The 12,686-nt window shown below is 36.9% G+C and overlaps 1 protein-coding gene across 2 annotated transcripts; it reads right to left on the bottom strand.

Moving 5' to 3' along the window:
* Positions 1-3,647: 3,647 nt before the first annotated feature.
* Positions 3,648-12,263, bottom strand: tmem87b (transmembrane protein 87B). 2 transcript variants are annotated; one of them, XM_027028439.2, is made up of 20 exons: positions 12,114-12,263; positions 11,028-11,088; positions 10,841-10,932; positions 10,611-10,745; positions 10,074-10,121; positions 9,933-9,986; positions 9,713-9,806; positions 9,558-9,619; positions 8,919-9,102; positions 8,328-8,427; positions 8,121-8,214; positions 7,840-7,911; positions 6,684-6,792; positions 6,515-6,573; positions 6,232-6,335; positions 5,672-5,745; positions 5,510-5,577; positions 5,359-5,411; positions 4,730-4,760; positions 3,648-4,622 (listed from the first exon to the last, which is right to left on the bottom strand). In XM_027028439.2, exons 1-20 carry the CDS (start codon positions 12,261-12,263, stop codon positions 4,581-4,583), a joined length of 1,686 nt encoding a protein of 561 aa, XP_026884240.2. In that variant the 3' UTR covers positions 3,648-4,580. The 2 variants fall into 2 exon arrangements, with proteins under 2 accessions (XP_026884240.2, XP_035387761.1); XM_035531868.1 differs by lacking the exon at positions 7,840-7,911 and adding an exon at positions 7,181-7,252.
* Between the last annotated feature and the right edge of the window lie 423 nt (positions 12,264-12,686).

Here is a 12,686-nt window from a genome sequence, read left to right as displayed (position 1 = left end):
TAGAATCCTTTACACATATCCAAGAGCCAGAGCTTACATCCCTGATCTTGCGCTCAAAATCTTCCACTTGCTTATGAGATTCACTGCCCAAACACTTTCTTAAGGAAATCCTACCTGAAGTAATTGAACCTTTACTAAATTTAACAAACTCCACCTTGAACCTTGGCTATGTTCCTAAATCATTCAAATTAGCAGTAAGCTCGGCTTGAAATACCATGCTTCAGGTCTTATGGAAGACAAGCATCCTGGCTCTGTCCTGGCACCAAGATGGTGGAATGAACTCCCACTTGCTGTCCACACAGCAGAGTCCCTTGCAGTCTTCAAACGTAGACTGAAGACCCATCTATTCATGGAAAATTTAAATGACAACTGACCCTGCTACCATATTGACTGACTAAATTAGTACTTATTGTAGGGTATTGTTTATTACACTGTTTATTATTTAAGTATTTTGTACTTTTAGGCATCGGCAGTTATCCCTGTATTTCTACAGTATTCTAGATCATTTGTATATTGGACTCTAAACCTGCTGTACTGGCCAGGATGTATTCTGTGAGTAAATGACAAAGCACTTTTGTAATTCGCTCTGGATAAGAGCGTCTGCTAAATGCCATAAATGCAAATGTAATCAGAACACTTATCCAAAATTTTAACCTTGACCCATGTCAGCTGTCAAACTATAGGCTGATCTGAACCTTCCATTTATTTTCAAGATCCTAGAAAAAGCTGTAGCTCAGCAGCTAAGATCATATATGAATCAGAACCAGATACATGAAGTCTTTCAGTCAGGGTTTAAGCCTAATCACAGTAAAGAAACAGCACTAATTAAAGTAGTTAATGACCTTTTGTTGGCTTCTGAACAGGGTTATGTCTCTTTGCTTATATTGCTTTATCTGAGTACAGCATTTGACACTATAGATCATAACATTTTACTATATAGACTCAAAAATGTTGTTGGGATTAGGGGAACAGACCTTTCCTGGTTTAAATCTTACCTAGCTGGTCACTACCAGTTTGTTCACATAAATGTAGACTTCTCGTCATATCTCGGCAGGTTAGCTATGGTGTCCTACAAGAACCTGTTCTATGGCCTTTGCTTTTTTCTTTATATATGCAACCTCTTGGTGACATTATACATAAACACTGTGCTAGTTTCTAGTGCTATGCTGATGACACTCAGCTATATGTCTCAGCAAAACCAGAGGATGTGTTTCATCTTAGTATTATTGACAAATGCATAAAGGACTTAAGACACTGGATGTTGAGGAACTTTATCTCAATTAATAGTAACAAAACAGGTACTTCTATTAGGCCCAGAGATAGCTTGGTCCTCACTCTAATTACTCAGTGAACCTCAGTGGTAACACAATCACATCTTCTTTAACAGTTAAAGATCTTGGAGTTATTATGGAGCCCAGTCTCTCATTTGAAGCTCATGTAAATAATTTTTGTAGGACCACCGTTCTCCACCGTAGGCACATTTCTAAGATTAGGAACATGTTCTCCTCACATGATGCAGAAAAGCTAGTCCATGCATTTATTACTTCAGGATTGGACTACTGTAATGCCCTACTATCAGACTGTACTACTAAGTTCCTAAACAAGCTCCAGCTAGTTCAAAATGCAGCAGCCAGAGTGCTTACTAGAACTAGAAAATTTGCTCACATCACTCCTATCTTAGCTATTTTACATTGGCTCCCAGTAAAATTTTGTATTGATTATAAAATACCTTTAATTACTTACAAAGCACTGAATGGTCTTGACCCACAGTACATTAGAGAACTCTTACGATCCACCATGTCTGCTTAGATCAAAAGATGCAGGCTCTTTACTAGTACGAAGAATAAAAAAATCTACCACAGTGGGCAGAGCCTTCTTCTATAAAGCTATCTATAATAATCTTCCTGTAAATGTTTGAGATTCAGACACAGTCTTAATATTTAAGGCTAGGATGAAAACCTATTTGTACATTCAGGCATTTTATTAACTACTTCCCATCTTAGGTAAAGGTGTAGATGTGGGAGTCCATGGGCATTGAGAGTTATGGTAAACTGTTATGGTAAATCCCACCCAACTACTCTCTGTTGCCCTTAATGGATGTTCTCTTACGGAACGTAATGATGTTACTGAGCCTCTACCTGTCTCAACTGCCATGGCTACTCCCACCTCCCCCAGATGTGCCCTGCTGTAGCCCACCACACCTCCATCCCAGCCAACTACTTCTCCATAGCCCTTAATGGATGCTCTCTTGTGGGATGGGCCTCGGACACATGCAAACCTCTGGAAAAGACTGGGACCTCTAGAAAGTTAGACTGAACATTAATTGCTTATTTCATTTTTTTCTCTATAAACTGTTGTTACTGCGGTGCCAGTGTTCAAATCCCGCCCCCGCCCCCTTTGAGTCTTGGTTCCTCTCAAGGTTTCTTCCTCATGCTCTAGGGAGTTCAAGCTGATTATTCAAACTGGGCATTGTTTCCACTGTAGTGCTGTTGATGTGCAGGATGTGAAGCACTTGTGTTTGAAGTATACAATCTCTTTTGTCTTACTGACATTCGGATCGACATTGTTGTCTTTGCACCAGAACTCCAGCACCTCCACTACTTCTCTGTAGATATCTTCATTGTTACCAGAGGGAGGTGTTGGTCCTCACTGCTACTCCAGTGTAAGATGATTTAAAACAGACATAACACATGTTCAGAGCATCTGGGAAGTGGTCATTTGTCCTGTATTTGGTGGAAGGTTGAATGACTTACCATATACATCATGGGTGTTTTTTTGTGAAATTACCTTTAATTTTTTTATTGCATAGGAAGCCTTGGCTTTTCTTGATACTGGTGGTGAGTCTGTTCCTAGGTACTGTTCTGTCACTTGATCTGAATGACTAAATGAAACATTATGAGCCTTAAGCAGGGTACAGACCTCAGAATTTAGCCAGGGCTTCTGGTCTGGTTATGTAGTAAGTGTTTGAGTGATCACTACATCAGCCACAGACAATGCTTATTGCTCCTGATCTATGTGAGCAACAACCTTAAACATGTAAGGGGGTGGGGGTGTGCTTTTTTAAAAAACTGTAACAGAACACAGCAAAACAAAAAAGTGAAAACATAAATAAAGATTCTTTATTTTATATCTAAATCAAAACTATCATCAGAATATAGAAAACATGCATGAAGGAAATGGACAGGCCTTTAAAAAAACAAACAAACAAACACATGAAAATCATGGTGTACACTCTTTGAAAAAGCACAAATATAAACCCTCTGATTTTCCAAAGCAAGATCAAGACATTCAGAAACAGATACAAAAGATTGCAACTGCATTAAACATTCTCAGTAAGGAACTTTGGAAGAAATGAGCAAGTACATTGTGTCACAGAATCAGCCTGATCCAACCACTTAATTGGTTATATAAAAACACCTTTGTTTCACAAAAACAAGGTAAGCACTTGAACAATGGATATTTTTAAATGGTTATAGTTTTCCTTAGTCTATTACCCATCTTCATGGCAAACCATGCTTTTCTAGGCAAAGAAATAAAACTTCAAACAAAAAGCGGGCTGAAAACGCAGTGTGATTTTGTAGTGAGATTTTAAAGCTTAAAAGGTCAAAAAGAAAATGCATTTCTGAAATAGTGTGCACAATAGAGGAATATAGTATATTGCTCATTAAATTCTTACAAAAGATCTAATTTCCTGCTACAAAAATTCAGTTAGTTTAGAGCAGGGATAACGTTTAGTGTCTGCAAAGTACCTCTGCATCGCATTCAGATCATTACCCATTTTTTTTAAAGAATACATTGTGCATTTCAGATCCCTACCCATTCCCCAGAAAGTTTTGCTCCCTAAGTCAATAGTGCTCTCAAACCAATGTCCTTATCACACTGACATACACCGAACCCAGATCACACACAAAAAGTTTCCCACACTATTTTCATTTGTAAGAGAAATTCCTCACAGTCATAAATATTTAAATACAGCAAAGACAATGCTTGAAGGGTAAACTGAAAACTACCCAAACTACAAGCAAAAGAAAAGTCTTTGGTCATCCATCTTAATGTCCCTACGGAATACTTATTCAATCACTATTTTAGAAATGTCCCCAAATAACACATTATTTGAAAATGCTAAACCTCAACCAAGAGTGCAAAATGTTGCATTTGATAACTTGCTCCCACTATTTAATAGGCTTGGTACATGGAAAAATAACTTGAATCCAGCATTTTTGTTTTCTACCTGGGTTGATGAGTGATGCAACATGTCTGTGAAATGTGTCTATGGTGGGGCAGACACCAAAAATATTTATTTAATTTTCAGATAGTGGGGTGGAATCCACCACATATTCAATACAAAAGACAAGAATACAGACTGAACCACTGCTAGATTGGTCAGGATGCTCCTCTGACTTCAGTGATTTCACTTCTTTATAGGGTTCATGATGGGCTTGGATGCACCAAGAATATCCACACCATTATGTCTTCTTGAACATTTCTTCTTTTCCTTTTCCTACTGGTAAAGATCCAGTGCCAGCAGTAGGAGCAGCATCTTTAATTTCAGAAGGAAGGACATTGTGCTTCTTGTGCTTTTACTCGATTTTAGACATCTCATATTTTGTAGTCATGATTTCCTGCAAAGGTCAAAGAAAGTGAGCTACTCCGAAAGCATACTAATTTCAATGTTTGCTTTATATGAAAAAGCTGTTTAGCGCTATGAAATCAGTTTGATGCAACATACCTCATCAGAGTCGAGAAGAACGGGCAGGGCACTAAAATGAAAGAAACACATACATTTAGAAATTCAGCTTTAAAGCAGCATGATTACACAATTGATTATTTCCCCACTGTGCAATTATGCTCAAATAGCTAGTTAATTGGGGGGGGGGGGGGGGGGGGCACTATGTAATTTTTAAAAGATCTGGCCACAGTAGAGGTGAATTTATTGCAGAATTTTGTTTCAAATTCTGCTACTGCATGCCTCTTTTTAAATGAGAAGTGTACTGCTTGGATATCACTTTCTTTTCTTTAAGAAAAACTTACTAGGTCAAGCATCTTGACATAGGGGTGCCATGCTGCTTAATTCTTTTAAAATTATGATTATTTTTCCCAAATTCTTTATTGCCACACTCAGAACACCTAAGCAACCTATACTCCAAAATTGGCTCGTCTCTTCATTGCAATGCATGAGATATCAAACACCAGACTACAGGAAACGATGGCAGGATTAATTTGTTTTGTCTCATTTTATATTGATTTTATTTCTGACCGATGTATACTTGTTGTACTGTATATTTATGATCACTGTCTACCACAGTGTCATTACACTCAAAATAAGTAATTAATAAAAATTGGAAAATGCTGACTTACACATCAGTTAAAGAGGCAGGGATATTCTCCTCCACCCACTTTAAGTCTTCATCCTGGGTACAACATTAAGCATTTGCATACAGTCTGAATACAATTTTTTAAAATTAATAGTTTATGCTTGATTATGGTTCTCTTTCAGGCTGATACTGACCGGACCAGGAGCAGGGTTCAGTGTCCCATTAACCTCAGCCTTAGCTGCTCTCAGTTTGATTCCATCAGCTAAAAATAAAGAGTTCAGGCCTAGCCTTTATCCTAATGCAGTAAAAAAAAAGTACACTACAACCTCTATTTTTATGAGCTATTTATCACCTACCCAGATTTGCAGACACCAAGAACTCTTCAATTTCTTCATCATCTGAGTCATCAATCAAAGGTGTAAATGCATACCTAGAGTATAGCACACATCACAGCTACCACAAATTAAGACCATTAACTGATCTGAGCATGAAGGTTTTTCATAAAAAAAAAAAAAAAAAAAAAAAAAAAAAACACCACACAACTCCCCTAATTTTTTACATTTTACATCTTTGTTCCAGCAGTGAAACTTATCAGTAAAAAATATTGAAGACAGGCTAATTTACTGTATCCATCTGTCTTGGCTACTGCCATCATTAACCCTCAGTTTCATATAATTTATTTGTACTACAAGATAAAATAAACCACATATAGCTGCAAAATGATTAAAAAGAAGAAGAAAAAGAAAAAAAAATCACCTTTAAAGCTTTAAAGATGGCTAAAGGTCAAAAATCTAAATAATATAGAGAACAACAATAAGAATCACTGACAATGCCATTTAAGTCAATAATAAATATGTTGGCAGGTTTAAAGTGTCATTCTACATAACGATGACATCAGTCCTGTGTCAGAACTTGCCTTTGATTATTTGCAGATGGTCTCCAGAGAAACATGATGACAAGCAGTATTATTGAGAAAAGGAACCTCCAGAAGGCATCATCTACCCAGAGTTCCATCCAATCCTGCCCACAATATTAGTTTAAAAATTAAAAAATAAACATACAAATAAATAAATAAAATGTATATTGATCATTTCTTCCCATTTTAGAAGACATGATGTGAATGAATGTCAACTAACATTTATCATAATTAAAAAAAGTATCACCTAGAAAAAAAGAACTATCATGAATTAGATACTCACAGACTGACAGTCTGCTAAACGGAATTTTTTTGTTGTCCAAACCATGAAAATTATAGAGGCTGAAAAATAAAATCAAAAATAAATATATTCTAAAGTATATATGATTGCTCTAAGAACCAACCACAGATACAATTATTTGTTATGCTGATGTTGCTCATTATGTACTCACCAATAACAGCAAAGATAAGGGTATTGGTGAAATGTCTGTATAATGACAACTTTACTGGGTTTCTCCTAAGTTTCAGTGTCTTTATGGTTTGTGCTAAGCTGACAAATATTTGAGAGGAAGTAAAGGAAAGAAACACCTTAACATGGAAAAAAACACCACAATTAACAAACTACTGGCAAAAATAAATAATAACATCTAAAAAGGATGAAAGTAAAAGGCTCAATTAAAAGTTCACAAAACTGATTTTAAGGCATTTTAAAGGACCCTTCAATGTCACCATTGCTAACTATGAATGAAAGCTAGGAAGAGGACAGCTAATACTCTGCCAATGAAACAATGATAATACCCCACTAGATTTCATTGTAAGCCAAATTAGCATGTGGGTGAAGTAGTGCTTTAAAAACTGAGCATGCAGAATCTGAACAAGACAAGAATGAGGAAAAGATAGGGGAGGCCTCTGTGCAAGTACTGGTTAACCCAAAATGATTAAAGGATATCCACCAACATAGAGAGGAGTCAAGCAGTGCCAGAGGAATATAGGCCAGCAAGGCCAAATCAGAGTCTTCGGCCTGAGAGATGCATAGGAGGAAAAGGTAAGAGTAAGAAGGGAGGAGAAACAGGCATGAGTAAAAAAGGATAACTGGAAGGTACCCCTTTTTACCAGAGTCAACAAAACCATTCAAGTAGTGAAACCTGTTCAAGTAGTGAATTAGCAGTTTCATAACACCTTTCCTTCTCAGAAGTTTAAAAAGGTGTCACAGCAAATAAGCAGACTATTCAACATACAAAAAATGTTAAATACTGTTAAATTCTCACCAGGCAATAGACTTATATATTGTTTGATCTATTTATTAAACAGAATAAAGAACCCAATATGGAAACAATGTTCATGTTTCCAACAACAATCTGCTTTTTAAAAATTTTTTTTTAATAAATAAATAATTTATTTTTAACATCCATTTTATATATTTAGTTGAACGATTTCACAAAATTACAGGTTAAAAGTATAAAAGAATCTAGTCTTTAAAAAAGTGATAAGGTACTAATTCTTAAAACTATACATGCATCCAAAAAACTAAAGTGGTGAGACAAATTTGTTGTCCTTAAATTATATTGTTGTAGTCCAATTCAAACACCAAGACACATAGAAGGATATGAACCAAATGGCGCCGGAGTCAAGAACAGCCAGTGCAATGGCAGTGATCAGAGCTGGCCCATTGTCCCGACCCTTTCAGACCAACACATAAAACCTTTTTGCTCACTTACAAGGCATACATAAAATGGCTTCTCAGTTTATATATGTATACCAAAGAAAAGTAAGGATAAATTTCTATTTGCTACTGTAATGCTATTGTAATGCTAACCTATTATTTGTAACTGCTTTTGAAAATATGCTAGGATAACAGGACAGTTGAAATATTCAGTGTGCTACTTTACCCCAGTAATCCTCAGCACGCCTTCAATGGCAGCAAAGGCAAAGTAAAGTACACCCAGTCCAACAACTCTGTGCATGACAGTCCCCAGCCGAGGCCTGAAAAAAACAAAAGGCATATGCTGCCTCAAAAACAAGGGAAAAGACCCTCTAATTTAAAACTATTTTGACATAATTTAACTAATATACAGTAGATTTTCCTCTCCACTTACTTGACTATACCATAGCCCAGACTAACAATGATGACCAAGAGTCGAGCAAGAGTCCTCTTCAGAGCAGAGATGAGTTCAGCAAAAACCAGCAAGCCTTGAGCTATAGAAAGAAGCCAATATGCTATGTTGTTAAAAATGGAAAAGGCAAGAAAAATTTTTTTTTATGTGGTATTAACAGAGTAATAGGAAAGCCTTCTTAAAATCATATTTGAATGTCTCATCTGTTAGCGGTTTTCAGCATGATTTGAAATATGCCAGCAAGAAAGCCCAAAATACTAATTACATATTTCACTTGCAAGCCTCAGTAAATGTATAGCCAAAAAGACAGATGTTAAATGGGGAATATTTCTTAGTGTCAACTCACTGAACACCTTAATGCTTTATGGCAGATATTAGCTATGTTACTAATCAAACTCCTGACATCAGAATCATTCCGTTGCATCCGTCTTTAAAACTACAACTGAAAATTTCTCTTATACACTTAAATTCTTTTGGTCAGAGAAAGATAATGCTCTAAAGTAATTTTTAATGAATGTAAAAATCACAAATAGGACTGAAGCCGACATGCAGCTTCAGGGTGTGTTCACTCACAGGCTGAGCCCACAGCATTGGTGTTCTCATATTCAGCACAGAAGACAGCCATCTCCACCATGCCTAGAAATATCACCCCAGCTATCCAGAACTGGATGCGCAACAGGTCTTTCCAGTAGCAGGAAGCCCAGATGAACCAGAGCAGTGCATACAGGATGTACACGATGCACATCACCATGTAGAACTGGGATGGAAATCACAGAACATAGGCCCTGTGCTCAACTAAACAAGCATAACTGGAATGCTATGTAGAGTTATCCTACAGAAGTGCTTCTTCACCCAGTCCTCAAGTTGCAGCAGTTGGTGAACATTTTTGCTTTACCTAGCCTACAGGTGTACTAGATTGCACTATACCAAGCATTAATGTCCTTAATGGCTTTGTTCTTCATGGCTCAGGTGTGTAGGGAGCTGGGACAGAGCAAAAATATTGGCCATGAAAAATATTGGACTGACTTCTAGAGAGCGAGCTCAAAATTGGGCTACACTAAGTAGCAAAACAGAAAATAAAAGATTTAGGATGACTGGGGGCATGTATAAAATCCCACAATTTTAAGAGACAAACATTCTTTTTCATAAAGACCAAACACTGTATCTACACAATATTATTTGAGGTGAGAAAGGATAACTTGTACAACTTACAATCATAAGAGGCCATTCTGTGACTGAAATGAAGCCATGGGCTCCCTTCATTAACACACTAACTGTAATGCACAAAGGGAAAACCATCACTGTTATGATTATATTACTTATTTATCTAAAACAAACAAATAAGTCACAAAATATGTCAGACTTACAGGTTAAAGTCCAGTTAACATCTTTTTTACTGGGTTGGATCAACACCACAAGAAGATATGGTCCATCTCTCCATGTCGTAGCAATGACATTATCCTTTACAGAGAAAGCATGGTAAGCATATTGTAGTTGGCTGTACAAAATTCTTAAAAACGTATTACTAAAAATAAAACAAAGCTTTGAATCTCTTTAAAAGCATTAAGATATATTACTGAGCTTTACCGTTACTCCAGCTCTGTCAGCTTCGGCAGTGAGCCACCTGGTATAATTGGCATCCTAAAATGAAGAAACATTATAGACTTTAATACAAACAATTTGGGGTCACCAATGTGATCAAGTCACCATTATAATGTTAGTTCTTACATTAATTCCACCCTGTGGCTCCACAGTCCTGGGCCAAGCTATTGATTTCTGCAGTTTAAGTTAAAAAAATAAATAAATAAAAAGCAATGAACTTCATGACAGAACGACCACATTACATTAACATGCAGGAGCTCTAATTTTACACAACAAACATTTGGGCCATTCAGCCCCAAAAAAGTGCTAAAGTACGGAAATCTCTGAAAAGTGTAATATTGCGTAAGGCATTCTCTTGCATTTACCAGGGCATACAAAGGTTTCCCATTCTGCTTCCAGCAGAAGGTAAAAATAATGCATGACATGCCACTGCAACTCTGATGGGCAAAAACACCTCAGGACAATTTCTTTAAGCTAATATTTTGCTTAATGATAAATGTCACCAACTCAGTGCCCATGCCCTATAAACAGTGAAGTAAAATGATGCTAAATTAAGAATAAATCAGTATGCTTGTGTTAAGTTATGCATCTTCCTTGGGCTACACACTATTTAAGCAAGATACAATACTATGGGCAATGTTAATGAATATTTATTTTACAAACATTGAGTGTTGGAAAGTACTGGATCCAACTGTTGCAGAATAATGCCCTGTACTGGTGTTCAATGTACTCTCCATGTCCAAGAGGGTTGGGGTCTAGACTCTTTCCTCGAATCAGGGGTGTCCTATCATACATTTCCTGAGAGCAAAAATTAAATCAAAATTTCAGCATGGGCTATCTAATACATATATAGTCTGTAATGTGTAGTTTTAACATGAACATGGGATACTCACCTCAATGTTATTGAACTCATTGTGGCATGGGTAGTACCTTAAATACCAACTAATGGTAAATGAGACCTCTTGTGGACAGCTAAAGGAAGTCACTGCAAAATCAATAGTGCATTACTTATTGACAATTAAATCACCTTCAGTTACAGTGAATATACAACAAATATAAATATAAACATAAACCAGTTACCTTTCAGTTGGATGTCTGTGTCTTTATACATGGATTTTCTTAATAACAAAGGTCTTGATGTCTGGGGCGAAGAAACAATGAGCTTTTGTGATGCAGGTGATAATACCAACGACATTTTAACACAAGAGGCAAATCTACCGACCTCAGGATATGACGGTTAATATTGCTGGTTCAACTAATCTCCAGTCCTTCTATTGAGACGGTGCATCGCCTTTCAGTCGTAGCCACCAGATATCAGGTGGACTACCCAAATGGAACAACTATGGTTGTCTTTAAATATTTGATAAAGCTACATCGAATGTAAACATTCGTCATATGAATGAACTGACAGTATATGAGTGGCAAAATATATACTAGCTAAGCTAATTGGCCAAGTAGTTCGACGTCAACATCCTTAATTTCCTTTAATTTACATGGCACACTCCGATTAGTCCTGGTGCATTAGCTAGCTAGATGAATAGGATAGCCAACTAGCTAGGTAACGTCATCCAAGCAACAGAAAGCTGAATAGATAAAGTAGCTATCTGGGACAGCTAGCTAGACTTGTTTGCTAGCTAGCTGGTACCAGTTGACATACTGGCTGATCATCTGACAAATTAGCAAAATAGCCAATAATGTTGCTAATTTTAGAAATCTTATTACATGCACTTGCTCAAAACAGTAGAAATGTGCTCAGTAATTCCTAGAGATTGATCTGTGCGTTACATTCGTAGATTAGATTAGTTAGGTTAACCTACTTATATTGTATTACTCAAGTATACCAGCTAACTAATATTAGCCATCATTTGCAATACCATATCAGCTTGCTTTAGTGAAGCTAGCTATACTGCAAGAGCAAATGGTGTAGTATAACCTTAGGTTACTATAAACTTAGTTCTAAAGCAATATTTATGAGTATGTATTTATGTTGTGATATATGATATTGTGAGCAACACTGCCTTCAAACGGTAAAGTCATTCAAATGGCGCATATCTACCATTAAAAAGATCAATTGAAGCTGCCTAGCTAATTACCAAGTCACTTTCAGTGGTCCGTCCATCCAACTCACATATTCCACCATAGGCATTCAGTATTTTAGCTACTTACATTGACAACTTTAATAGACCAGTAACCCATCTCTGGAGCTGCGTCAACTCCACAATTAAATGCGACTAATAAAGTCCAGGACAGAAAAGAAAGGCAAAGCATCTCCAAGGCAGTAGAACACATCGTCCACCCAACAACATTTCCGGCCATTTTTTTTTTGTCAGGGACAACAACGTAGGCGTGCGTCGCGAGCTCACCTAGCTAGCTGGATGGCTACGCAGAGTTCCATTCTGCAGGCAGCTGCCTAGGTAGGCAGTTTTTGCGCGCTACCTATTTAAAGGCCGTCCCCATTTGAAAGCAGCATTAAGACAGCTTCCTTTAAGGTAGCTAGGTTAGGTAGCTAATGTTACCTCTTTACCACAGCCTATTTCTTTACAAATTCTTTAGCTACCATGTTCATATATACACATATGCGTATATCTATCATATTTTGCCCAAGTTTGAAGGTAGTGTTCAATATAATTGTATTTTTATACGGAAAGTAAGCAGAATACTCTTAATTGGACCAAGGTTAGAGTTTCATGAACATTTAAAAACATGGACTAACAGTTTATGTTAACTGTCACTCCAACC

Source organism: Electrophorus electricus, chromosome 11, assembly GCF_013358815.1.
Source record: "Electrophorus electricus isolate fEleEle1 chromosome 11, fEleEle1.pri, whole genome shotgun sequence".
Classification (NCBI taxonomy): domain Eukaryota; kingdom Metazoa; phylum Chordata; class Actinopteri; order Gymnotiformes; family Gymnotidae; genus Electrophorus; species Electrophorus electricus.
The sequence above is the reverse complement of the archived record's forward strand: the minus strand, read 5'-3'. Positions and strand labels throughout refer to the sequence as shown.

Excerpts from the sequence above, each read along its gene's own strand:
- tmem87b (XM_027028439.2), bottom strand. The coding sequence starts at position 12,263 with ATGGCCGGAAATGTTGTTGGGTGGACGATGTGTTCTACTGCCTTGGAG. Across the intron at positions 10,122-10,610 it reads AGTACTTTCCAACACTCAAT|AAATCAATAGCTTGGCCCAG; the intron begins GTTTGTAAAATA and ends CTTAAACTGCAG. Across the intron at positions 5,578-5,671 it reads CTTGGTGTCTGCAAATCTGG|CTGATGGAATCAAACTGAGA; the intron begins GTAGGTGATAAA and ends CTTTATTTTTAG.